The sequence below is a fragment of the Akanthomyces muscarius genome (genome assembly GCF_028009165.1).
Source record: "Akanthomyces muscarius strain Ve6 chromosome Unknown contig_15, whole genome shotgun sequence".
In the NCBI taxonomy this organism is placed as follows: Eukaryota; Fungi; Ascomycota; class Sordariomycetes; order Hypocreales; family Cordycipitaceae; genus Akanthomyces; species Akanthomyces muscarius.
Window position 1 is genome coordinate 202,391 of NW_026611615.1, and position 25,872 is coordinate 228,262.

Consider the following 25,872-nt stretch of genomic DNA (forward strand, 5'->3'; position numbering starts at 1 on the left):
TGGATGCCCACCATAAGGAAAAGTTAGGGCTCTGCGGATAAACCATCCGCCGAGCGCCTTCGAGGTCGGGAATAGTTCTGACAGTCACGTGAGCTTCCTGTACAGGCAATACCACGATTTCGTGTAAGTGAAGAATCAAGAACAGGCTCGGACACTGTGACAAATCGCCAGCAGTAAAAATGTGAGTAAAATATCTGCAGTACCAGTATGATTTAACATTCAATTTGAAATGCCGAAAACAGCTCTCTGTTTGGAGCATTCTTGTAACAGACAAAAGAAACGAAACGACATGTAAGAAAACTTCCAAATATCCCGCTGGCCTCGACTCAGCAGTCCCGTTTTGAGATGTTCCAAAGCAAAACCAATCTATCTTTCCAAGGCATATCTCATAATCCAGCAAAACCCTAAAAGAATACATCTTGAGAATCGTAAGGTCGTAATACATAAGGATTCCATCGCATCATGGCTCGTACAGTCTATTTCTCGTTCTTCGAAAACAGCTTCTTGAGCACGCCCTTGAACCCGCTGGGCTTCTTGGCGTCTTCCGTTTCCTTTTGGCGATCTTGGCGCCGGTTCTTCCTCCTCGCGTCTTCGTCAATCGGTGTTGAGAACTCTCGTCTCGGGGATTCTCGTTTGGAGCGTTCCCTAACCTCGTCCTTGGGGCGCTCCCTCCTGGCGTGCTCCCGTCGAGAGCCTTCGCTCTTCACTGAGCCCTCGGCTTCGCGACGGCGTCGACGTCGTCGACGTGCCTCGTCTTCTCCCGCACGAGACTTTGAGTCCGCGTCCGAGTCTTTGGGCGTGCGCGTGGCGTCGTCAGTGCCGGAACCCCGAGCAGAGGCCGGAGGGGTTGGCTCGGCTCGTTGCGAGGAGCTTGCGCGGTGCTTCGGCGGCTCATCTGGTCGCTCTTTTCCGGAGTGGCTGTGGCGACGAGATCTATGGCGGTGACTTTTGTGGCGCTCATGGTCACCATCCGGTGCGCTTTTCTCCGGTCTTTCCGTTGTCACTGCTGGCTCTTTCTGTACGGACTCACGGCGACGCCTGTGGCGTTCAGCTCGACGTGCTTCCGTCTCGCGTCGCTCAGCTTCGCGTTCCTTTTCCTCACGCTCCTTCTGTCGTTCTTTCTCGCGTTCCTCACGCTCCCGCTCAAGCAGGCGCTCCCGCTCTCTCTCACGCTCCCGACGGCGACGATGCTCTGCCTTGCGTTTTTCATGGTCAGCTTGCTCTTCCGGTGTCCTCTGCCTCCTTTCCAACTCTTCAGGCGACCTGCGCTTTTTCTCCGGCTCTTCAGACGTCCTGTGCTTGCTTCCAGTAGGACTGTTGTTTTGCGCAGAGTATCCACTGTCGCGGCGTTTGGTCGGCGTTTTCTCATCAACACCTCGGGTGCCGTCCGACCGGTGTCGATGACTATAATGCGAGCTAGTATGCGAGGATCGGCGTCCAGAGTCTTTCTCCTCGCCATCCTCGCGGTTCGATGTAGAGTGCCTGCGTCTGCGGCGGTGGCGTCGCTCGCTGTCCTCAATACGATCGTCACGGCGGTCCCTAGTTTTCTCTGCAGAGTTGTTAGCATGTGCTGGTCCAGTGTTGAGAAGCAAAAGCAGCAACGACAGCAACCGACAACAGCGCAAAACGGTACAGAGAACAAGTACACCAAATTACAAAACAGCCCCAGGCAGCCAATCCCCAGCGTTGAGATGCAAAGCCGACGCATTAATGCCATGTCGCAAGAATGTTTGGCTTTTGACGGGCGCGCAAATACCTGTTGTGTTTGGTCTGCGCGCAATGGTGAGGCATATATCATCGCACCATGTTCCATCAAATTTTGCTCCCGACTGCCTCCGATTGACCGTGGTTTAAACGCGGATCCCTCGCGTATCATCACATAAATCCTGTTGGACTTGAACGGTACAATATATCATAAACATAAATTTCCACAATAATGATGCTTAGTATCTCATAGTCATGAGCCAGAGGGCTGCCTTATGAGCTGCCCTCGGTAGGGGGTGTTGACTTTTTCGTGGCCTTGGTCTTGAAGAGCTTCGAGCGCAGCCACGAGAAAGGCGAGAGAATCAACCTGGCCAGAGAAACAAAGAGGCTTGGCTTTGACTGTAGTGTGTCAGTAATCAAGCCGATTTGAGTGCCGAAAAGAGCTGAACCTACGCTAGTAACAGCAGTGGATTTTGCTGCAGCTGTGTTCTCCTCTGGCTGGGCTGGGGTGGCAGCCTCGGCGGTTGTCTCGGTGGCTTCGGGCACAGGCTCGGTGGCGGGTTCGGCAAGGGCTTCAGCTGTCTCTTGTTGAGCAGGAGATGTCACCTCAGCAATAGGGATATCCTTTGCAATGGGTTTCTCAGCTGCCTTGGCAGACTCAGCCTCGACCTCGGGCTTCACCGTGTGGCCGTTCTCGATCTCTTTGCTAAGAGAGACAGCACCCACAGTAGCGGCGCCGACCACAAGCGCAGCGCCGGCACTCCCAGCGGCGATGGCAGCGATATCGCCGTCATTGTGATCCTTCTCGGTCGACTTCTCACCCTTGGGCTCGTCGGCGACCACGGTGCTAGTCTCCGACGCCTCTGACTCCTTTGACTCTTCAATCTTGGGTTGATCATTCTTTGCAGATTCCGAAACATCATTATCCTCCGCGGCAGCTTCCAAATTGCAAGGGGTATCTTCCACGCGCGAAACTTCAAGTTGGGTATCAGCTAACTGGTTCTCACCTTTGGTCTTCTCAGCTTCCACTTCCTCTCCCTTCTTCTCCACGACAGGCTCCTCAACAGCCTTCTCGGCAGTCTTTTCAGTAGCCGGCTCCTCCTTTTCATCATCCTTCCCATGTGCATGCTTGACAGCAGCCACAGTGGCAGCACCACCGGCCGTTGCGGCAATGGCAGCAATAGCGGCAGCCGCGGCGGCATCTTCGCTGGAGTCGGGCTTATCATCTTCAGCCTCCTTCGACTGCTCGGTAGGTGCCTCAACTTCGGCAGCAGCAGGCTCAGGAGGTGCCTCATCTTCGACAGCAACAGGCTCAGAAGAAGCCTCAGCCTCGGTAGCAGGCTCGACAGGGACCTCAGCCTCAGCAGCGGTAGGCTCAGCAGCAGGATCTTCGGCCGCGATTTCTACCACGGACTCAATAGGAGCCTGCTTGGCAGCAGGCTCCTCTTCTAGAACTGGCTTAGCAGCAGCGGGCTCAGCGGGGGCATCCTCTGCTTCCTCGGATTCGTCAGTGGCCTTCGATTCCTCGGGAGCAGAAACCTCTTGTGTGGGCTCTGCCTCCTCGGTTACTTCTGGCTTCTCTGTCTTCTCCTCGGGAGCAGTGACTTCTGCAGGTGTCTCGGATTTTTCCTCAACGGAAACCTCCTTGGGCCCTTCACTTTCGGCTTCGGGAGCAGCCTCGATTCCCTTAGCAACAGACTCCTCTGCCGCAGCGGGTTCAGCAGCAGGGATAGATTCTGCGACCGGTGCTTCGACATCAGTCTCGGTCTTCTTGGCAGCAGAGTCCTCCTCGACGACAGGCTCCTCGGTGACAGAGGCCTCCTTTGGAGTTTCAGCCTCGGGTACGGGAGCGGCTTCGGCCTCATCGGCAGGGTGCTCCTCCTCCACGACAGGCTGCTTAGGCTGCTGAGGAGCAGCGTCAACGGGGGCAGACTCCACGGTGGCGGTGACTTCCTTGGGTGCTTCAGCCTCAGCTCCAGGGGCAGTCTCAGTGTCCTTAGTAGCAAGCTCTTCAGATGCGGTTGGAAGAACAGCCTCGTCCTTGTCGTCAGAAGATTTAGCAACAGCAGCCGTGGTCGCACCCGCAGCAACAGCACTCAGAGCAGCAAGACCACCAGCAGCAATCTCTTTCTCGCGAGAATTTTGCTCCTCAGTGGCCTCAGCAGGCTCCTCGTCAGCAGCAGGTTCCTCCGCGGCAGCGTCTGTGGCGGTGGCTTCAGATACAGGCCCGGCTTCGTCCTCAACAGCACGCTCAGTCTTCTCCTCGGGCTCTTCCACGGTCTTGTCGGCAGCAGCTTCTTCCTTGGGCTCGGCAGCGGGCATTTCCTCAGTGACAGCTTCGGGTTCCGTAGCAGCCTTCTCCTCGGCGACAGGAGCTTCGGTCTCAGGAGCAGCGTCAGTCTCCTCCGTCTTCACTTGCTCAGGCTCAGCAGCAGCGGGGGCGTTTTCTTCCTTTAACTCGGTATGAGTCTCGGGTTCGGCGGCCTCCTCTGCAGCTTCGGTGGGCTTAGCGAGCACAGCTTCCTCGCTGGTGGGTTCTTCACCAGCAGGTTCTCGCTCTGCTTCGCTAGTGTGTTCGGCGTGGTCCTCAGCGGCGGTAGTAGTTTCGGCCGGGACAGTGGGCACAGCTTCCTCGCTGGTAGTTTCACCAGCAGGCTCTCGCTCCGCACCATTGTCCTTTTCGACGGCTTCTTCCGCAGCGGTGGGCTCCTGAGTGTCCTCAGTCTCCTTGACCTCGGCGATTGGTGCTTCTTCAACGGCCTCTTCAACTTCAGAAGCAGCGGCTTCCTCCTTGACGGGCTCGGGGGCAGCTTCGGTCTCTTTGACAGGCTCAGCAACCTCTTCGGCAACAGCTCCCGGCTTGCATTCAGTAGCTTCAGGTTCGGGAGCTATAGTCTCAGCCTCTTTACAGACGATGACTGGAGCATCCTCGACAGCAGACTCCTTCACTTCAGGAGCAGCAACTTCGTCTTTCGCCTCAGCAGGCTCCTGTGTAGGAGCTTCAGGCTCAGCAGAAATAGCCTCCTTGGACCCAGCAGCGGAGGCCTCTTCAGCAGCGGAGGGCTCGGCAGTGGCAGATTCAATGGCCTTCTCTTCGGTAGCCGTAGAAACAGGTGCGACCTCAGCAGCTTCAGCAGGCTCAGCGATGGCTTCAGTGGCATCGTCCTCAGGAGTCTCGATGGGAATAGCTGCCTCTTCATTTACCGGGATAGTATCAGCCTTAGGAGGTTCGGCAGAGATCTCTTCCACCTTGCCAGCTTCTTCAATATGCGTAGAATCGGCGGCCGTGGGATCCTCCTGAGTAATGATAGTCGGTTCCTCGGCAGCGGCTGCCGGCTTGTCCTCGGTGGTTACCGCAGGAGCCTCAGTCTCTGCGGCCATGTCTTTCTCGACCTGCGATTCGGATTCCTTGGCAACTTCAGCGCCAGGCGCTGGCTCTTCAGTAGTAGCCGGCTCCTCAACATTTGTCTCTTCAGCAGCAGCTTCAGGCTTAGCAAAAGGCTCATGTCCAGCCTCCCCGGCAACGGGCTCGGAAGCAGCCTCTACCTTGGGTTCCCCTTCAGCGACAGCTTCGTCAGCCTTTGTCTCCCCTGGCGCTGCCTCCGTCTCAACAGCAGTGGTTTCCTCCTTGGCGACTTCAGCCTGGGGTGCTGGCTCGGTTGCGACAGCAGGAGCAGGCTCTTCCTCCTTCGGCTCAGCTTCAGTAGTAGGGGCTTCTACCTTAGCAGACTCGACAGGAGCAGGAGCGTCTTCTTTAGGAGCTTCGACAGGTGGCTCAAGAGCAGCCTCAGAGGCATTCTCCGCTTTTGCGATAGGAGCCTCCTCCTTGGCAGGTTCGGGAGCAACATCTGCCTCCTTCACGGGCTCAGCGGCCTGTTCAGCGACAGGTTCCGAGACAGCAGTTTCGGCAGCAGTCTCGGTCACTTCGGGTGCAGTCTCTTTGGTAGCTTCGGGGGCAGATTCGACAGCAACTGGCTCTTCAGCCTTGACCTCCTTAACTAGCGCCTCGACTTCCTTGGCAGGTTCGGCAATGGCCTCGGTGACAGGGTCCTCAGGCTTCTCCTCGACAGGAGCAGTCACTTCCTCAACGGCTGTGGCCGTCTCTTCAGCTGGCTTCTCGGCAGCGGCCACTTTATCGGTGGTCTCTGGCTCAGAAGCGGCTGTCTTGTCCTTGGCAGCTACAGGCGTAACTTCAGGCTCGACGACAGATGTCTCGGCAGCAGCGACAGATTCCTCCATCTTGGCCTCATCGGTTGTCTCAACATGGGTCTCTTCGACATCCTTGGCAGGCTCAGCAATGGCTTCGGTGACAGGGCCCTCCGGGGTCTCCAGAGTGGGAGCAGCCTCCTCCGCCACAGCTCCGGCCTCCTCCTTGGCCGTCTCGGGTTCAGCAGCAGAAGCAGGTGCCTCAGTTGAGGCTACATCAGCAGCGACCACCGGTTCAGCATCAGCAGGAGTATCTTGCCTGGTCTCTTCAGCGGCGACGGGCACAGCTTCTTCAGCCACAACAGCGGGTACTTCAACAGGAGCCTCCTTCTCGGCAGGTACCTTCTCTTCAGCTTCCGCAGAGGTAGCATCAACAGGAGCACTCTCGGCCGCAGTCGCTGGGATGTAGTCCTTGGGAGCCTCACTCTCCTCTGCAGCCTCCTCTTCGGCCGGCGCAGCAGCAGTCTCGGTCTCGGTCGCCGCAGTCTCGGGAGTGACAGGCTCTTGAACCTCGGCCGATTTCTCGACAACCTCTGAAACATCTGCGGTTTCCTCAGGGACATCTGCAATCTTGTGCTCAGGCTCCGTCAGGGCAGCAACTTCTTCCTCCTTGTCAGCTTCGGGATCAGCGGCCTTGGCTGCAGAAGCCTCAGCCTCGGGCTCAGCGGCGGCAGGAGTAGCGACGGCCTCGGGCTCAGTGGTGGCTTCGACAGCGCCAACAGGCTCCTGAGGAGCGGCTGGCTCTTCGGTCTTGGTCTCTTCGGCAGCCACAGCAGCTTGAACAGGAGGAGCAGCCTCGGGAGCTTTCTCCTCCACAGCCTCCTCGGAAGCAGCAGTATGCTCGCTCTTCTCTGCAGCATCAGCAGTCTCAGTTGCCAGAGGGGCGACAGCCTCGACAGCTTCTTCGGCAGCTGCAGGAGTCTCCTCAGCCTTGCTCTCAACGACAGCGGCCTCTTCAGCAGCCGGCGCCTCCGTCTCAGCAGCTGCAGCGGCCTCCACATCTGGTGTTGCTTCAGCAGCGTCAGCCTCTTCCGGAGCATTCGCCTTCTTCTCCTCCTCAGCGGCAAGAGGCGCAGCGGCAACAGACTTTTCTTCCACCTTCTCGACAACCTCGGGCGCAGCCGCAGTTTCGGGCTCAGCAGCCTTCTCGTCCTTGGGGGCAGAGTCAGCAGCAGGCTCCGCAACCACAGTAGCAGTCGGTTCTTCCGCAGGCGTCTCCTCGACGACATCTTTGCTCGCCTCCTTCTCGGCAGCGGGCGCAGCAGCAACATCGTCGTCCTCCTTGGTCGTATCTACCTCTTCCTTGATGGGAGCGGCATCGGCAGCTGGTTCAGACGCGGGCTCGGCAGCAACAGCAACAGTGGGCTCTTCGTTGGCGGCAGCGACAGCTTCAATCGGGGCCTCTCCTGCTTTAGATGGCTCCTCAGCAGCGGGTGCCTCAACTTCGGCAGTCTTTTCCTCTTGTGCCGACTCAGCGACGGCCTCTTCTGGCTGCTGCTCCTTCTTGTCCTCCTCGCCGTCCTTGGACTCATTAGCGGGCACTGCATCCTCCGTCGGGTTAGCCACAGCAGCAACAGTTTCCGGCCCGTCGATCTTCTTCTCCTCTTCTTGTTCTTGAGCAGCAGTGTCTTCGGCGGCCTTGGTAGCTTCTGGCTGTGGCTCCTCGGCAGCGGCCGCAACGTCCTCCGTAGCCGGCGCAGCGACCTCGTCCTTGCTCTCCTCGACGGGAGCCGTAGGAGCAGCCTCTGCGACAGCCGTCTTGGCATCGTCATCATCATTATTCACATCATCGTTATTCGTAACCTCATCCTCGGCAGGTTCGGTCTCTGAAGGCTTGGCGTCGTCCTCCTTGGTCTCGGAGGCGACGACGTCCTTGGCCGTAGCGTCTTCAGCCGCCGATATAGCAGCGGCTTCCTCGACGGCGGCAGTTGTCTTGGATTCTTCTGGTTCGTCTTTTTGGTTGTTTTTGTCATTGTTTTCCAAGTCATTAGGTTCGGCATTAGTCGTTTCATTCTGGGTCGTAGTCGTAACAGGTTCATTAGGGGTATCTTGCTCAGTGGCATTCTCGGTCGTAACAGTCTCTGGGTCAACGGCATTCGTTGTAGTCGCGGCATCGGCAGCAGCTTCCGTGGCAGCGGCCTCGGGAGTACCATCAGCTGACGTAGGCTCCTCTGCGAGTGCCTTTGTCTCGACGGCGGTGGCGGCCTTGTCCTTGCTCTTCTTCTCCTTCTTCTTGTCCTTTTTCTTGTCCTTTTTGGATTTCGGGGACTTGGGCGGGGACTTGGGCGCAGGCGGCTCCTCAGCAGGTTTTACCTCCTTGGCGGGAGATGCGGACTTGGACTTGCCCTTCTTCTTCTTGGAGGATCGGGGAGTCTTGTCATCTGCGGGAATGTCCGCTGCGGCTGTGGCATCGACACTTGGAGGCACGCCTTCAGTGTCGTGCTCTTCCAAAGGAGCGTCTGTTGTGTACTCTAGGTCCTCGACGTCTGGAACTGTCAGTAAATTTATCCGTTGACTTTTCTGGGGGAAAGTTGAGTACTCACCTAGATCTTGTTCCTCTTCCTCGGCCTCGTACTCTGGAGCTCCATAGTAGTTGACGTTGGAAAAGTCGGATGTTTGCACAGTATTCCACTGGGCGACGTTCAGGCCCTGCTGTCGCTCTTCGGAAGCCATTGTGATTTGGCTGGCTTGTGTGTATGTTGACAGAGGACGAAGAGAGCCGCGAACGGAGGATGAGACGGGAGATGGAGGAAGAGGTGAGGTGAGAGGCGAGAGAGGTGGATTTCAAAGCTAGCCGCTGATGTTTTTGAGAGAGATTTGTTACAACACTATGCTCAAAAGCAAGAGTAACAAAAGGGATATAAAATTAATAAAATTCTTTGGGGATATCTTTTCAGAGTGTCCCTCAAAGTGGTGGTGAGTGTGGATGGGGCACGTTGGGGATTACTGCCAGTTGGGATGATGTCAGGCAGCAATGGGCTCACGGCGTGATGGTCTGCGCGTGAGGTCGATGATGTGTGATGATGATGAGAGGTTAGGTAGATACTTTGGGCGGTGAAAAGCGTAACAATCGTTATGATTCAAGAGTGAGAAAGCAAAAAATCTGCAGACCGGCGGGGGAGAGGAGAGGTCTATCAAGTCCTGCGTCCTGCAGAGAGCATGGGCCCGTCACACAGAATTAGCCCAGTGATTTGTTTTGGCTCCGCATAAACACACCACAACAGGTCGTTTTTTTTTGTACCAGGGTCCTCCTGCCGTGTGTCTACAAGGAGTGTACTTTTTTTCTGTTTCCCTCCTCTGTGTGCGTGTGTCTTTGTGTGTCGCGGGCCGGGATACCATCGTCACAAACGGCTGCTACGCTTGCCAGGGTCCCCCTCCCCGGTCTGGTCTTGGGCGGCGGGGATGGCTAGTGTTGACCAAGTGACAAGATTTGCAGCCCTTGTCCCGACTCAATTGGGTCTCTGGGATACGTCAGAGTCGATATCTATGCTCGCGAGGCCAAAGTGAAACCAGACGAGATGGTGGTGCTGCTTGGGCTTTTTTCTTTCTTCCCCGACAGGACGGGATGGTTCGTGACGACGGGCACACATGGCTGCCCGACTGCGGAGCTCTGGCCGACGTGCATAAGTCGGCATGCATCCGCCATCGAAAGGAAGAAGAAAAAGCGCGGGGATTGACTACAAGCTGCAGCCGGCGGGTTGGGCTCACTAGTAATGCAAGCCCTGCATCGGACGTATCAAATCTTTTCTTCTTTCCTGCGTCCCTCTCCCAAAGGATGCGCGCAGAGCCGGGCATGAGTTGTTTCGTCACACACATTAGTCGTACAGGAAGCTGCATGCAACGTGGCTGGCAAGGAGCGGCAGATTATCGTGTCCTTTGCTTTTCATTCACAGTCGTAGTACTCTGGCACACCATCTCCTCCCTGCAGCGAGGTGCGCAAGCGGCGTTGCATCAGAGACAGCTGGCCGGACGGGCTTCGTGCCACAGTGGTTCTTGACTGTCGACCCGATCTTGTTTGGCGAACCCAGCCTGTCTGCTAGCCAACTAATTAGCGTAGCAGGGCTTCAAACCCGGCTTTGGCGGTTCGTTGTCGGAATCCCCGTCTGAGGTCGACCGAATGTCACGGTCAACTGGATGCAATTTCATCTTGGGCGGACATTGGTCATGGGTGGTTCCGCAGGTCGTCATGGAAACAACTGCCTGAACCCTGACCGTGGTGTCAAATATCGAGCACAGGGTAGCCATCGTGAGCAAGGGTTCATGCCCAAGCTCATTTCCAAAATGGCGGTGTTTCTGGTCAGCACCGATGGTGAAGGGTTTACGACATGGGTGTGTCTGCCACTGTCTGGTCGGTGCGGTAATAGGTAACCCACCACTAACACTAGTCGCTGCGGGCCAAATCATGCGACCACTTTACATTGGTGCCGAGGGAAGCAAGAAAAGAGAGAGAGAAAAAATGGCTGAGCGCATGGGGGCTATAATAACACAAAAACGCGTATCAATAGCTGCGCATTGCTGACGGAAATGGTTGGGCTCGAGATTGGGCGCTTGCATTTGCAGGAGAAACAAACGCAATCATCATTGCCAGCTGGCAGAGACACGTAGGTACGTACCAGTTCCCTCCTCTGCAGTGCTACCTGAGGCCTGCACTTCCAAAGACCAAAGCCTACCGATGGCTTGCTCTTGATTGGCAACTTTTCCTCCGAGCAAGGGTCCAGCGGCCCACACAAGCTTCGGGCTCGAGATTTGCTAAGAGCGAGGCAAGAGGCACATCATTGTCCATCAACCATCAATCCAATGCACTCAACACCTCATACATGCACCTTCATGCAAGCCTCACTCCACACCAAGTCCATATCCAGCATATACTTGCCTTCTTCAGAACAATCATCTGTCGCTCACCTTCCCCTTTCAGCCCTCTGTATAGACTGGCAGACAAACATATGTCTGTCCCGCGACGTACCTTTGCACCAGTGGGGAAAAGTGAATGAACAAGGTAAAGAAAATAAATGCAAAAAAGACAAGATGAAAGGATCAACGGAAATGGATAAAATAGGGGAAATAAGTATTATTGAAGCTTTTACTTTGGTATCTCACGTGTTTTCCCTCACCAGCCCATGTCAAGCTTCCTGGCAGACGTAAACCAGCTCCCAGTCGCCGGCATCTCCTAGGCTGCCGGCGCTGGGGCTGCTGCTCCTGCTCCTCCTGCTCCTCCCTGCTTGTCCGTGGCACTGGGCGCGTAGCTGGCCTGCGCGCGGTTCTTCTTGATGACTTCCTTGACACGCGCCTCGGCCTCGTCCCAATCCTCCGTGTCCAGATGCACCAGATCAATGCCAAACTGCTCCGCAATCTTGCTCAGCGCGTCAAAGCTCTTCTTGTCGTAGACAAAGCTGATGCTGACGCCGACACGGCCAAAGCGACCTGTGCGGCCGATACGGTGAAGATACGTCTCGTAGTCGGGCTCTTCGTCGTTGCGGCCCTTCATGGGGATGTCGTAGTTGATGACCATGGACACGGACGAGACGTCGATGCCGCGCGCCAAAACGTTGGTCGTAATCAGCACCTTGTTCTCACCGGTGCGGAACTTGGTAAGCAAATCATCTCGCTCGCTACCATCAAACGCGGCGTGTAGCGCAGACACCTTGTGTCCATCAGCAACCATGCGGCGCTGGATCTCGTTGGCACTTTCTCTCGTCTGCGTTTTGTCAGCACTGAACTGTTCATTGGATTACCAATGTTCTTACCTTGACAAAGATGACAGACTGGCCGATCGTCATCAGCCCATACAGCTTGCACAGTACATCGTACTTCGTGTTGTCGTCAGGGCAGTCAATAAACATCTGTGAGATGCCTTTGACTGTGAGCTCGCTTCGCTGCAGTTTGAGCGAGTGCGCGTTCGGTGCAAACTTTCCAGCATAGTTGTTAACCTTGTCGGGAAAAGTGGCAGAGAACAAGAGTGTCTGGATCGTCTCGGGGAGCATCCTGTTGCCACTCGGTTAGCATCTTACACTCGCCATTTTCCAATCGTAACCTACTTCTTGACGCGCAAGCACTGGTCGCCCAGACCCTGCTGGTCCAGCATGTTGTCGGCCTCGTCGAGCACGAGTACCTTTAATGTCGTGGCGTCCAGCTGCTTCCGGCGGATAATGTCCATGACGGTGCCGGGAGTGCCGACAATAACGGACGCTCTGACGGGTTCACCACGGGGCAGGGCACCGGGAATAGCGGCGGCCACCTTGAGTTCGGGGATGAATCTGCCAATAGCCTTGATGACACCCTCAATCTGGCGGGCAAGCTCACGACTCGGTGCCAGGGCAAGCGCCTGCGGCACATCGGGCTGTTTGTAGTCGACGCGGGAGAGAATGGCCGTGACAAAGGCGGCCGTCTTGCCGGTGCCCGACTGCGACTGCGCCAGCATATTTCTCGGTGGGTTGGACAGCATCAGCGGCAGCGATTTGCCCTGCACTTTCGACGGCTTCAGGAAGTTGAGGGCAAGCAGACCCTTGAGGATGTCTGGGGACCTGGTGTCGGAAGAGGGTTAGCAGGCTACGCAAACAAATCAAGTAACGGTCTCCATGGTTTCTCGCAACTCACAGGCCAAGGTCCTCCCAATTGGTGGCGGAGTGAAAGGGCGTCGCCTCGTTGTTTTGAAGGTCGCTCAGCGAGACCTCGACATCCCACTCGGGCTCCTGGAGGCCAGAGCCGCCCAGTGCCTCTGGTGTACCGTCGACCTGAGCATCGGGGGCATCGGCAGCGGGGGCAGCATCGGCCGGCTTGTCGTCGGGCTTGGTGATGCGGCTCGCAAGATCAGCCATTGTGTGTGTGTTTGTTTGTCAAATCGAAGAACGAAGAAGGAAATCAAGCTCTGCCTCGTCTGCTTATGAATGTGCGTAGTAATAAACTGGTGCTCCTCGCTGACGCTGACAAAAATCTTTAGCGAGGAGAAAAGAGAAGTAACAGGCAAACGGAGCTTGGGTTTGCGGTCTGGAAGGTGAGGGTGGTGAGAAAGTGGATTGCGGGATCTAAAAAGTTGGCGGGGTGCGTTGCCACTGGAGGGGCAGCGAGCATGCAGCTGTACCTAGCTTTTTGTTCAAGGCAAACGCCGAAGGGCTGCACACGCCCGGCCGCTGTTTATCCGTGTTTCCTTGTGACGGCTTCATCATCGTTCGACAGCTGCGCAATGCAGGCTACGGCGTCATAACCCGCATTTATCATTCATGCTTTGATCTTCGATGTGTTCTTAAAATATAGTCCTACACCACGACCGCTATCCGCGCCTTCGAAATGGCTGCGCCGCCGCCTCCTCCACCGTCTCGAGGCCTCTCCCTCTACGAGAACCTCCACGACCCCAACGACCCAGCACCGTCCGCGACCATCTCCTCCGGTCCAGTCCTCTACAACCAAGACGGCGCCGCCGCCGCACCCGTGAAGAAGCCCATTGACCCTGCGCTGCGCTTCCAGCCCACGCGGCGCCCTCAACCCACCAAGCCCAAAGCCAAAGCTACGGCAGCAGCAACCTTTCCCAAATCCATTGCCAGACCTGCTGCTGCTGCTGCTGCTGCTGCTCATCCGACACAAGCTGCACCTCCTCCCACCGCCGACGCCTCTGCAGCGCCGCCCGCCTCCAAAAGCACGCTCGCAGACTGGGCCGCGACCGAAGACGACGAATGGCTCTACGGCACCGGCGAGAAGCGCCAGCGCGGCGGGCGCAAGGCGAAGAAGAAGCGCCAGCAGCAGCAGCAGCAGATGGAGACGGACTGGGACGACGTGTATGACCCGTCGCGGCCGACCAATGTCGACGAGTACCTGCGCAGCGACGAAAAGGTCGACGAGGTGCGCGAGTGGAAGGCGTTGCTGTACCGGCACCGCAAGGGCAAGGCGCCAGAGAGCGACCTGTCGTCGGATGATGACGAAGGCGAAAGAGCCGGCATGCGCCCGAAAAGTAAGCCATTTACCCAACACCTGAGAGATACAACTGTGTTTCTAGTTTCCATGCTAACAAATTGCCTAGATCAATTCGCTCCTCCGCCATCATACGCCGCCGTTCCCCCACCACCAGCCTCTCCTCCCACAACATCCGCAGCACCTCCTCCTCCTCCTCCCAGCGATGCCTCCGGCGACGACGCATACGCCCGACGCATCGCCCTGTCCTCCTCCCAACCACCTACCTCATCCACCACAATTTCCGCCGCCCCCGTCCTCTACAACACCACCACCGCCCAAGAACCAGCACGACGCTCCTCCTCACCTTCGCCGCCGCGCTCCTCCCGTCCCGGTCAGGCCGGCTTCGCCCACCGCCTCATGTCCAAGTACGGCTGGGAGTCGGGCCGCGGCCTCGGCGCCGACTCGTCGGGCATCGTCAACCCCCTCCGGGTGCAGGTCGAGAAGCGCCGCAAGAAAGCCGACGCCGACGGCGGCGGCTGGGCCGAGCCCGCCAACAAGGGCAAAATCATCGGCGGCGGGAAAAGAAAGGATGCCGCGGGCAACGAGGAGCAAGGGCTGAGCGACGTGATTGTGCTGCTGAACATGCTGGATAATATGCCGGACCTGGCGGCGGAAGTGGAAGATGGCCTGGGGCAGGAGATTGGCGAAGAATGCGGCGAAAAGGTATGTTTCTTTACTCATCCAGGGAGTCTTGACTATGTGGGTGGCTACGGGGGGGACGCAATGCTAACGCTGAATAGTATGGCCGCGTGGAACGAGTCTACATAGACACGGTGACACAACGAGTCTTTATCAAGTTTACAGACCAAATATCAGCATTGAGGGCAAGTACACCACCATCAAACTGCTTACTTGCCTCCGTCTCAACGCAGCTAACATTGTCCAGGCTGTAAGTGAATTGCAAGGTCGCGTTTTCAATGGAAACACAATCACGCCAAGATATTATAATAGCGATGCCTTTGACAGGAGCGTGTACACCAAATAGATGTATATATTATAATCTAACCAAGTAGTCATCATTATTGTAAGCAAGCAGAGCCAAAGAGCTCATAACAACGGCTGTGAAACACAGTACGGTAAGGGCGCGGGACGACATGGCGCGTCAAACGTGAGACAAACGCAAAAGTAAAGATCAATTCAGCTCGTGTGCCAACATTCAAATACAGGGTAATTAATAAGTTCTAGCGCGTCTGCGGCAAACACTCAGAGTGATACACGAGGCGCTGCGCGCAGCAGACACAGTGTGCAGCCAGCGGAAAACAACCACAAGTGCAGGCTAAAAGAAAAAAGCAGGTGACATATTTTGGGGTGCAGAGAATGACGCCATTTCCCACCGTAGATTTCTATCCTCCGAAAGCACAGCGACTTTTTACAGAAGCTGAGCAGCGCCAGCAATGAGACCAAGGAAGATGGCGGCCGTGCTGTAGCTAGGAGTACCAGCACCGCTACCACCGTTGCCGGAGCTACCGGTCTTGTTGAGGCCGTTCTGGTCGTTAGCCGTCTTGTTGTCGAGACCACCCTGGCAGTTGACCTTGCCCTGGACGACCTTGCCCTTGAGACCGTTGAAGAACTTGCAGACGTCGGTCAGGTTGGAGGTGGACTTGACGTTGATGGTACCCTTGACGTCGTCGAGCTTGGGGAGTTCAGCCCTGCGAGTTGTTAGTAAAAGACGATATATACGGTTTGCAGAAAAGGAACGTACTTCTCGAAGGATCCGCCAAGGAGCATGTTCTCGACGCTCTTGAGCTCGGGGAAACCAGTAATTTCGTCCAGCTTGGTGTTGTTGACAACAGTCAGATCACCAGAGATGGTGGCGAGGTAAGGGAACGAGATGTTGGCGAGCTTGGCATTGTTGATGAAGGAGACGGAACCACCGTTCTTGGAGGTACCGACGCTGGTAAGGTTGGCAGCCTCGTAGGTCTCGAGGTTAGGGTTGGTCTCAAATCTGATACTGTTCTGAATCTGCTCGAGGGCGGGCGTGCTGAGGCTCTTGACGCCGGAAATCTGGATCTCGTAGGCAGACTGGAGCTCAGTGAGGTTGACCTGCATATCGTTGCCGTTCTCGGTGAGAATGAGCGTGTTGGTGATGTTGACGAGGTTGGAGTCGAACTTGGTGAGTCTCTTGTTGCTGTTAATGGTCAGGCTCTCGACGGTAGCGAGGTTGAGACCACTAATGTCGCTGAGGAAGGTATCGGCAATGTTGACGGTGCTGGCCTCGCTGACACCAGACGAAGAGAACTGCAGAGTAGAGAGCTGGCCCAGGCGAGCGAAGTTGAGCTTGTTCAGCTTGGTGAGCTTCGGCAGGCTGATGCTGGCGAGTAGGCCCGCATCCTGGACCTGGAAGTTGCCGCCAATGCTCGTGAGGGAGGAGGACGAGATGCCGAGCAGGCTGGAAGTGTTGCTGACAATAAAGTCCTGCTTGAAGACCTTGGGGCCGTCGATCTGAAGGTTGCCCTGCAGAGAAGGGGAGACGGTGACCTTGGCATCGATGGTATCACAGTCGAATGTGGGGTTCAGAGTGTCGATGGTGATATCCGTGGTGCAGTCACTGCTGGCAGCAACTGGGAGAGGTCAGCCGATAATCGAACCGTTGGGCAGTGGATGAGTATTCTTACGGGCGCCGACGCTGGCGGTCGCGATGACCATGAGCTTCTGAAGAGAAGGCATTTTAATCTAAAAACGAAGAGTCAGTTTCCGCAGGGGTGAACTGCGTTGCCTGGATGCGTTGCTTGAAGTGGACACGGGGCAATGTGCTGTAGATTGAAGAATACAATCAACGTTGATGGCTGTGGCAAGTAAAATTTGATGCCGAAAAAAATATGCTGTGTCGCTCGAAGTTGAAAATGATTGTTAAAAAGCTGGTGTTGACAAGTCGGAGATGCGTTTAGCCTGAACAAACGAAGCTCTTTCCCGTTACGTCTGTTGATGAGACGTGTTGTAGCTAGAACTGAGAAGGAAGCCCGGGCGATGAAGCTCTTGCGTATGGTTCGACAGATGATGTTTTGGTAAAAATGGTCGTCTGAAAGCAAGACAGGCTGAGCAGCGTAATGGAGGCGTAGAAATGAGGTGTCCGGTACCGTGCACAGGTGGGACGAAGCGCGTGCGATGTGGGAAGGAAGCAGGCAGGCAGGGCAAGCGACTGGAATGCAGGCGCAGCGGACAAAAGCCAAATATGTACCCAAAGGAAAGGTGCCACTTCAAGTCAACGCGGCAACGGGGACGATAGGAACGCACCAGAGTAGAATGGACAAGAGTTGCAAAAAAACGGTCACAATGGTCGGAAGGTGGTCGTCGAGCGATGGGGTTCCTAGGACAACAACGCGCGTTAGCTGGGGTGAAATAGGGGCGTCGGACGTTGAGATGGACGTTTGCTAACCGTGTGGCGTTGATAACGAGAGGAAGAAGAGAAGCAAAAGGGATCAAAAGGCGAAAAAAGGACGAATACGTTCTTTTTTTTCGGGGGCCAGAAAACGAGCGGCTGGAAATGAATTGGGTCAACGAGGAGAGAAGTCGAAAGGGAAAGGAGGACGAGGTTTTCTAGCCAAGGGAAGGGGAGGGCGAGAGTGGGAAAAGAGATTGGGAGCTTCCAGGGGCACTAGCAGTCGAGCAGTGGGCACCTCAGCATGGGCCCTGAGGAGGTACTTTGTGAGGAGGGGGCAGCACTGCGGAGGATGCGGTACCTCTGCAGGTACGGGCGGAGCTACCTGAAAGTGGTGCTAGTGGCTAATAAAGCTTCTGGCACAGTGCAATAGCGCTGTGCCTTGGTTACCAGGGGCCCCATCGACCACTGGCCGGGATGCTTTTACAGGAGGCACAACGGGCCGCTCGGCCAGGGGATGCCCGCTTGGGCCTAGGCCAAGGTAGGAGATGGACATGTAAAGCAAAGCTGCCCCTTGACGACTGCACGAAGAACGAAGAATTGGGTAGAAGACGATTACAGTTACTCCGTCAGAAGTTTCTATATTGGAGGATGACCATGCACTGACTGCTAGGGGAAAAGGCGATAATGGTAGGCCTCCGCAGCTGTTGCAGACTCGCCACCCAGGTCGGCCCGGGAGGAGCAAAACAGGCACGAGCTGCCTCGAGCTCCAGGCCAGGCCAGGTCTTTGTTTAGCGGGAGGCATGCATGGAGATGGGGCGGAGCCGGACCCCACAAGTTCAGGTGCCATGGTTCATTGAAGCAGGCACATGTACCTTTGCTGGGCCGGCCCGGGCGTCACAGTGACTGACTGACTGACTGACTGACTGCCTGTTTGCCTGCTTTTTCAGCAGACGGAGGATGCAGCAGCGTGAAAAAATCCAAATAGTATTTATAGCCAAGTGCAAATAAGGTCGATTATAAGAGTACGTAGTTGAAACGAGATTTAAATAATTTAGCCGCGCCGCTACGAGTCCCGTCAAATCCTGTTCTGAGAGCGAGAGTGATGTAGCATGCCAAGCCGCCCTGCCAAACACCAGTATCAATGTCCGATTTGACACGCCACAGCGCATCGTTACAGCGTCTTCACCCCTGCTGCTGTCCCTCCAAGGGGGCCCATCCGATACAAGGCCTCGTCACAGGACGGTCGCAATGAATCGTGATTCAACTGAGATGCTGCTCAATTCTTATCCAATCCTCTCTTCACCAATCCCTAGTTTTCTCACAGTCAACTCTGATACTTTCCGACTCCCTCACCAACCACATGCCACGTATCATCTATATAAACGGTCGAAACTCTCATCAAGACGGTTGCTTGCTTTTGCCCACATCGCACCGAGCATTCTTGCTAGGTACCTACCTAGCTATCTAGGTACCTATTGCGGACTCTTCATTCCCCCATCACCACCAGACCACCAGTACTCACCCACCCTCACTAGCCACGATTTTCTTCTTCTCACCACTTTTCTTTTCTGCTTGCCCTCCCTCCTACCTCTTTGCATCAGACACATCGGAAAAAGTTTATGCTCCACCCCTTTCAACCGGCCGATGCTTGCGCGTCCCACCTCCTTCGCTAGCACGGCTAGCAACCAGACTAATAAACAACACCATTGGTCTCTCACAGCCACACAGCCAGTGCGCACCGCGATCAAAACTGCGGCCGAACATCCCCATCGGACTTTGTTTCAAAACACCAAGACGGCAAACAGAAAGCCGGTGGCGGTTTTTATTTCTGTAGACTCCACGACCGCCAAGACGACGCCAACGCTCTTGGCCTTTTGCCACAAGCACACATTGTAGAACACTGACAACTGGTTGGAACGCGGCACACGCCACACCAAAAATACTGATGATGATTAGTTGGTCTAAACCAAGGTGGCAGTGCACAATAGACTCTGCACAAAAAGCTGCCCGCAGTGCCGCACCACGGTATCAAAACATCCCATGGGCAATGGTGCCATGATCGGCAATTGCCCCAATGGGTCCTGCGCCGATCTAGTCTCGCACTCTCCAGATGGCAATTTTCCACTACTGGTACACACTGGCAATTGTCAATTGGGCAAATGAACCTGGCACCATTGGGCGGGCGATGAGCGACTAGTGAAACAGCAAGCGGGAGCGTTGAACAAGCTCGAGCTGCTGCCGCCGTCGCCAACTCAACCGCCGTTCTACGATTTCGCAACACCTCAGTCGAGTTACACTCGTCGTTTTTTACTCAATTGGCATCTGACAGCGCTAATTGACCCAGAATGCGGACAGCGCCCAGCCTTTTCTCACTTTCCTCCTTCTCTAGCCAATTTTTTTTTTATTCGCCACGCCACCACCGGCAACTTACATCCGCGCATTCCGTCCGTTCCTGTAGGCCAAGCCCGCCCATTTGATACGAGTTCGCCTTGTGTAGTTTTTCTTTAAACCGTCTTGGCTCTTCAGCCTCTCTTTGCTTCCCCATCTCGGAAGAAGCTCGGAAGAAGAAAAAGAGTCCGACACGTTGTACTGCGCCGCCGTGACATGGCAGGTCTCACAGCGTGCGTGTGCAGAGCGAAAAAGTCGCCACGTAACTTGTAATACTGGCAGCCCATGCTTGGCAATACAACGCCCCCGTATTCCTTGATGTCGGCGAAGAAAAAAACCCATGCTTGGCTGCATGACGCTAAATAGAAAGGAAGAAAACTTCAAGGAGAGAGGAAATGCCAATAGCTCACCACATGCTAGCGTGCCGTTCTCAATGTTCCAGATGCGCCTCCCTCTCTTTACCGGCAACGAAAGCCCCCCTTTTGTCACTTGCTCCAACCACGTAAGTTTCTCTCCCCTACCCACCACCGCTGTAGTTCGGTTGGGCAAATGCAAGGTAAAATAAGCATTTGCGTTCCGGATTTCTTCCTGGTTTGATTTTGCCCCTCATCGTGGGTTTGGTGTCACTGAACGGACCGGGATGTCGTTGGCAGTGTGGAACATCTTTGGCAACTTGTCAGGTCACACATGACATCAGGAGCGCACGCTTCGGCCAGATGCGAGATTTATTAGGCGGTACATTTGCACAATCCGTTGGTGTCATCCCGTCCTGATCCTGACGACTTTGCGATATGTCGTCTCCCGTCTCTTTCTGTAACGGCGCCCGCCCGTGTCCTCCCCCTGCGTATTAGACACAACCCCGACCTACTGGTAATTCAATTGGCCCCCAAAACACGTTTACTGGTATTGTTAGTTACGGCTCCTCCCTCCATCGCCCTGCAGGCGACCCATAGAATAGTGTCATGCATTGTCACTCGCCAGGTGGCCCTCGCTCTCGCTCTGTCTCTCTCTCTTCGTGTCGTGCAATGACCTCCGTCTTTCCCGCTTTGCAACAACAAGTAGGGCGAGCGAATGAGACCGTCAGCCCATCCCACCAAATGTCCCTGGACAATTGCGTGGTACAAGACACGCACACTGTAATCGCCGACAGGTCCATTATCTCGCACCTTGTCGGCAATGGTTCTGGCCCTTGCTGGCCAGGTCAAGCACGTGTCTGCACGCGGCCACGAGCGCTCATTCTGCAAAAGCCTCGTTCCCCGGAGCAAAGCGAACCACTCTCGATATTAATACGACCGAGCATGGGTGATGAAGCCTTGTCGTGGCTGACCAGTGGAGACGGTAAAATTGCCTAATAATATTGAATTGATGAATCTGATGTGGACTCGACGCATGCCTGCCCTTCCGCCCGCTAGCGTCGTCCAGTCGATGTGGCGGGGTCTGGGGAGCTTCTTCCCTTCGTGATAGCCCGGCGGCAGAATACGAGATGGCTCCAGGTGCAAAATACAAAATACGGCAGGGCTGCGAACAGGGCGCAGAAGCTGTCACTGCAGCAAGAATCTGGGGTTGCTTGGCGTACAGGCTGATGCGCATCTAGCAGAGGACCTAATCGGAAAACACAGAGAATCGTCCCCGACCAACTATCGCATACCAGTGCATAATTTACAGAGCAAGAGAAATCATCCCACCGATATCGCCGACTCCTATAACCCAGCATAGCCTATATATTTCCAAACTCCAACCACAGAATAAAGTTTCTCCCGACCATCCCACATTCCTTGCTCGTAAGCCTCATCGTCACTCGTAACTTCACCAAGTCCAGCTTCACTGTAGCGTCGATATCCCTCGCCCATCTCCTCACGTCTCCATGGTGCTCACGTCCGTCTCCTCCACGCGCCACATGTACCACATGAACAAGCTCCGATAGGGAGCGAACCTGTCCGACAAGTCCACCATGTCCTGCTCCGACATGTACTTCCACTTGCCGCCCTTGTTCCGCAGCTTGGCCACGTCGCGTCCCACAAACGCCGCCATGCCGCGCTGCACGCCCAGGTCGCCCAGCGAGAAGACGTCCATGCGCTTGAGCCCAAAGCACGCAAACATCTCGACCGACCATCGGCCCAGCCCGCGCACCGCAATCAGCCTCTCCAGCACCTCCTCGTACGGCGCGTCCTGCAGCATCTGCGCGCTCAGCTCCCCCGACGTGAACTTTTCCGCCAGCCCCTGGATGTACTCGGCCTTGCGCTGCGACAGGCCCGCCGTCCGCAGCTTCTCGAGGGGCGTGGCGGCCACCTCGGACGGGTGAGGGAATCTGGTGGTGGTGGTGGCGCCGTCAGCATCGTTGGCGAAGAGGGCGACAAACTTGTTCTTGATGGACTTGGCCGCCGCGCCAGAGACTTGCTGCGAGATGATGCCGCTCGAGATGCTCTCAAACGGATCGACCTTTTCGGCCAGGCCTTCGGGCGAAAAGGCGCGGCATGTGTGCTTCTCAACGAGGGGCCGCATGCGCTCGTCGACGCTGATGAGATGGTCGCACGCTTCTTGTAAAAGGTTCTGCGTCGTCGTCTTGCCCCGGCCCTTGGACGGCGACGGCGGTTCCTCATCGCGCGGCGCAATCAGCCGCGACGTCTCGGGTGACAGCAGCATCGCATTGGTGCCGCGCGGGTTGGCAAGGCGAGCGACCGCCGCCGGCTTGGGCGTCTGCATGCCTTTGTTAAAGGCTGGCTCGGCAATGATTCCCACCGCGCTGGGGGTGGGCGTCAGCGGCGGGGGCGTAATGATGCGCTTCTTCTTGGGCGTCGAGGGTGCTTCGCCTTTGGGCTTTGCATCGGCCTTGCGCTTGCGACCATTGGTTGTGGGTGCAGCGGGCGCGGCCGGCGGAGGCATCGCCTCGCTGGCGGCACTTAGCCGTGAGGATCGCCTTGTCCCAGCCATTGTAGCAATTTTGAATGCCCGCAACTGTATTTTCGAGCTCTTCGCAGCTTGTGCCGCGATTTTGCCTCGAGCCTGTGACGTATGTCGCAGTGTGAGAGCTAGGGTTTGGAGAGTGAATGAACGTCCCGCAATCATGCACAGTAGAGCTCCGTGCGACGCTGATTTTCGTATATGCAGATGGTGATGTATTCGGGAATGGTACTGATGGCTTCTCGAGCCCCTGGCGATGTAAAGACACAGTTCAATGGATGGTGACAGGTCAGGATACAGATGACAAATTGTGAGATTTCACGCCGTCTGGAAGGCAGCTCGGGAGCTCTACTAGTGTCATATCAGCTCTGGGCGTTCTTGAGCCTAGCTTCTGTTGATTCGGCCTACCGTGCTACCCTACATTTATGCGCAAATTGTTGTTCTCACCGATCAGGCCGTTGAGAATGGAAACGAAATTAAAAGGCTCGTGTCACAGATACCTTAATCATTTTTTAGTTTTCAATATCTTACCTTCACCTAAATCGGCTCTTGAGGCGGATAAAGTCGTGGTGAAACTGGCGAGTACAGAGCCAGACCATCCGGGATTACCATAGTCTCAGCTTTTAGGGTCTCCCACTGCCTTACTACAGACGAAAAAGGCCATTGCGGCAGTCATTATTGGCCAGCTTAATCTGTCTTATCGGACGCGCTGGCTGCATACCGAAAACCCCGACCGTAACTAAGTCCATCAAGCTGGCCGACTGACGACGCGCAGAACAGGGCAACGATTCAAGCTGCAACTATCTTTATTAAAAATTCAAGCATAGCGTCCTTGTCCTTGCATGACTTGTTTAGTATGCGTTTTAGTGATTGCTACTTTGTTATAGCGCCTTGTCTTCTCTTGAAAGGGGCGAAGCAGGTTGAGCTAAATTTGGACAAGCGCACTCCGTACCGATGCGGACGAGCCAAGCGGGTACTTGACCGGTACATGTGGTGTACATTTTCATGATAGCTTGTTGCGTGACTGACCATGTACCTACAGGTACATCGAAGCTTCAAGCTTTTTTTCCTTCCCGTCGATAGTGGACGAGCCACGTTCTACCACATCAAGGCTCAAAGTCTCTCCTGATAGCCAGCGCTGCCGTTTTCTGCCTCATCAACGCCACTTCTTTGGTCTGCCCAGTTTCGTCCCAGTTGGCTTTCGACACCGACCTGAGGTCCAGCTTCTTTTCCCCCTCACGCCTCTATTGATCGCGTCCACTCGTTTTCTCCTTACCCGCCCACGCCGTTCGTTACGCCAGCTCACCCGTCGATACAACCACCCCTTATCTTTTGAGGCGTGTCAAAGACTACGATCGATATCCGCCTCTTCGAGTGTTAGCACGGCGACAACCCGACCACGGCGTAACATCCCGCAGAACCGCCATCATTCATCCCGTTTCTGCCCAGAGGTGGTGACAGTAAACCGCCCAGCATGCTTCTTCCCAAAGGTGGCCTCAACTGGAAGGCCGCGCAGTCCAAGCTTCCCCCTTCGCGGGCTATCTTGAACCTCGTTGCGCGCAAACGAGTCATCGTCCTCGCTGCTATCATCACAGCCTTAGTTTTGCTATGGCGCGGCGTGTCTAATTCTGCGTCCGAGATGCAAAGGTACACATCCATTCTCTTGCACTGGCCGTCCTGCCTCCCTTGATCGCGCCATCGCTAACCCCTCTGCAGCTTCTATTGCTGGGGCCCGTCTAAGTCGCCCATGGACATGACAGCAAACGACTATGCCAGATGGAATGCTCATCTGCAAACACCCGTTCTCTACAACCCCCACGCGCCGATCGAGGTCAACTCCACCAGCATTCAGCACGTCAACCTGAACCCCATCACCTCCACCACCAAGGCCATCACCAACGAAGAGCGAGTTCTCATCCTAACTCCCCTCAAGGATGCCTCCAAATTCTTGCCGAAATACTTTGACCTGCTCGCCAAGCTGACGTACCCCCACCACTTGATCGACCTGGCCTTCCTCATTTCGGACTCGGAAGACGACACCCATGCCGCCCTCGCTGCCGAGCTGGACCGCATCCAGAGCCGACCCGACAAGGTCCCGTTCCGAAGCGCTGTCGTTGTTGAAAAAGACTTTGGCTACAAGTTGAGCCAGGACATCGAGGAGCGACACGCGTTTGCGGCTCAGGCCCCTCGCCGCAAGGCCATGGCCAGAGCTCGCAACTACCTCCTCTACTCCGCCCTTAAGCCTGAGCATTCTTGGGTATACTGGCGTGACTCTGACATTGAAGAAAGCCCCGACACCTTGATTGAGGACTTCATCGCCCACGACAAGGACGTCGTTGTACCTAGTATGTTTCATGGGTGATGCAAAGTTATGCAATGCTAACCAATGTCAGACATTTGGTTCCATCGTTACGAGCAAAATGGTCACGACATTGAGGGACGATGTAAGTGACTCGTATGCAGTTTTGCTGTGCTAGGACTAACACTGTTCAGTCGACTACAACTCGTGGGTCGAGTCGAACCAAGCCCTTGCTCTGGCCAAGAAGCTGGACAAGGACACTGTCATTGTCGAAGGTAAGCATCGGACCGAACAACGATTTTGATCGGTCGACTAACTGTCCGCAGGATACAAGCAATTCAGGACTGGCCGAACGTACATGTGCCTCATGGGAGACCGCAACCAGAACAGGGACGAAGAGCTCGAACTTGATGGTATTGGCGGTGTCAGCATTCTCGTCAAGGCAGATGTCCACAGATCGGGAGTCAACTTCCCTGCCTACGCCTTTGAGAACCAAGCCGAGACGGAAGGCTTCGCCAAAATGGCCAAGCGCGCCGGCTACACCGTCGTTGGTCTTCCCAATTATGTTGTCTGGCACAAGGACACGGACGAGAAGTTTGCCAAGGACAAATAAGAAGGCGCCAGCAAAACTCGATTACGACATGCCACGCAACATTAATACACCCCCACAGCACTCTCCCAGTGCCACATACTGACAGCCTCGTCTTTGAGAAAAAGACTGATGGCGTCCGGTGTGGGCAAGGACGATGCATTCATTCAGTAAATACGACATGGCGACTTTCTATTCTTTTTGACAATCCTCTTTGCAACGTTTTATTAGACTAGCGCCTGCTCTTGGGGAGCACGGCGACGGCTTTGGGTATGCACCACACCACGTCAGAACGATACTTTTTTTAAAGCGCTTAATGGTGGTGCGGCCGGGGCGACTTGGAATTTTTGGTAATTTGGATTTGGTCCGGAAGGAAGTGGTGTATGGAAAACAGTGATGCTGGTCAAGCAGGCTTTTATGTTTGCTGTACTATGAGGGCTGGCTGCCATTTGGCCATCTTCTTGGCGGCTACCGAGCCTTTGTTGGCAAACTCTCTACCTGGAGAGGAAGCGATGAAAG

At 55.5% G+C, this 25,872-nt stretch overlaps 6 protein-coding genes across 7 annotated transcripts; 2 read left to right on the forward strand and 4 right to left on the reverse strand.

The window, feature by feature from the left end:
- Positions 1 to 366: 366 nt before the first annotated feature.
- LMH87_007799 (uncharacterized protein) lies at positions 367 to 8,583 on the reverse strand (the record flags this gene model as incomplete). Of its 2 annotated transcripts, XM_056199646.1 has the most annotated exons (5): positions 367 to 404; positions 474 to 589; positions 1,027 to 1,549; positions 2,712 to 8,396; positions 8,454 to 8,583. In XM_056199646.1, the coding sequence occupies 5 exons, from the start codon at positions 8,581 to 8,583 to the stop codon at positions 367 to 369; spliced, it is 6,492 nt and encodes a 2,163-aa protein (XP_056057665.1). The 2 variants fall into 2 exon arrangements, with proteins under 2 accessions (XP_056057665.1, XP_056057666.1); XM_056199645.1 differs by lacking the exons at positions 367 to 404; positions 474 to 589; positions 1,027 to 1,549 and adding an exon at positions 1,978 to 2,103 and having other exon boundaries at positions 2,158 to 8,396.
- Positions 8,584 to 11,077: 2,494 nt separating this feature from the next.
- LMH87_007800 (uncharacterized protein) lies at positions 11,078 to 12,725 on the reverse strand (the record flags this gene model as incomplete). The annotated part of the gene is made up of 4 exons (XM_056199659.1): positions 11,078 to 11,605; positions 11,655 to 11,892; positions 11,946 to 12,431; positions 12,505 to 12,725. 4 exons carry the CDS (start codon positions 12,723 to 12,725, stop codon positions 11,078 to 11,080), a joined length of 1,473 nt encoding a protein of 490 aa, XP_056057667.1.
- A 469-nt stretch (positions 12,726 to 13,194) lies between these two features.
- On the forward strand, positions 13,195 to 14,839 carry LMH87_007801 (uncharacterized protein; the record flags this gene model as incomplete). Its single annotated transcript, XM_056199671.1, has 4 exons — positions 13,195 to 13,852; positions 13,922 to 14,517; positions 14,595 to 14,678; positions 14,741 to 14,839. 4 exons carry the CDS (start codon positions 13,195 to 13,197, stop codon positions 14,837 to 14,839), a joined length of 1,437 nt encoding a protein of 478 aa, XP_056057668.1.
- Positions 14,840 to 15,223: 384 nt separating this feature from the next.
- On the reverse strand, positions 15,224 to 16,521 carry LMH87_007802 (uncharacterized protein; the record flags this gene model as incomplete). Its single annotated transcript, XM_056199685.1, has 3 exons — positions 15,224 to 15,503; positions 15,557 to 16,415; positions 16,470 to 16,521. 3 exons carry the CDS (start codon positions 16,519 to 16,521, stop codon positions 15,224 to 15,226), a joined length of 1,191 nt encoding a protein of 396 aa, XP_056057669.1.
- Positions 16,522 to 21,418: 4,897 nt separating this feature from the next.
- LMH87_007803 (uncharacterized protein) lies at positions 21,419 to 22,495 on the reverse strand (the record flags this gene model as incomplete). The annotated part of the gene is made up of 1 exon (XM_056199696.1): positions 21,419 to 22,495. One exon carries the CDS (start codon positions 22,493 to 22,495, stop codon positions 21,419 to 21,421), a length of 1,077 nt encoding a protein of 358 aa, XP_056057670.1.
- Positions 22,496 to 23,939: 1,444 nt separating this feature from the next.
- LMH87_007804 (uncharacterized protein) lies at positions 23,940 to 25,377 on the forward strand (the record flags this gene model as incomplete). The annotated part of the gene is made up of 5 exons (XM_056199707.1): positions 23,940 to 24,112; positions 24,182 to 24,810; positions 24,859 to 24,909; positions 24,959 to 25,039; positions 25,091 to 25,377. The coding sequence occupies 5 exons, from the start codon at positions 23,940 to 23,942 to the stop codon at positions 25,375 to 25,377; spliced, it is 1,221 nt and encodes a 406-aa protein (XP_056057671.1).
- Positions 25,378 to 25,872: the final 495 nt, after the last annotated feature.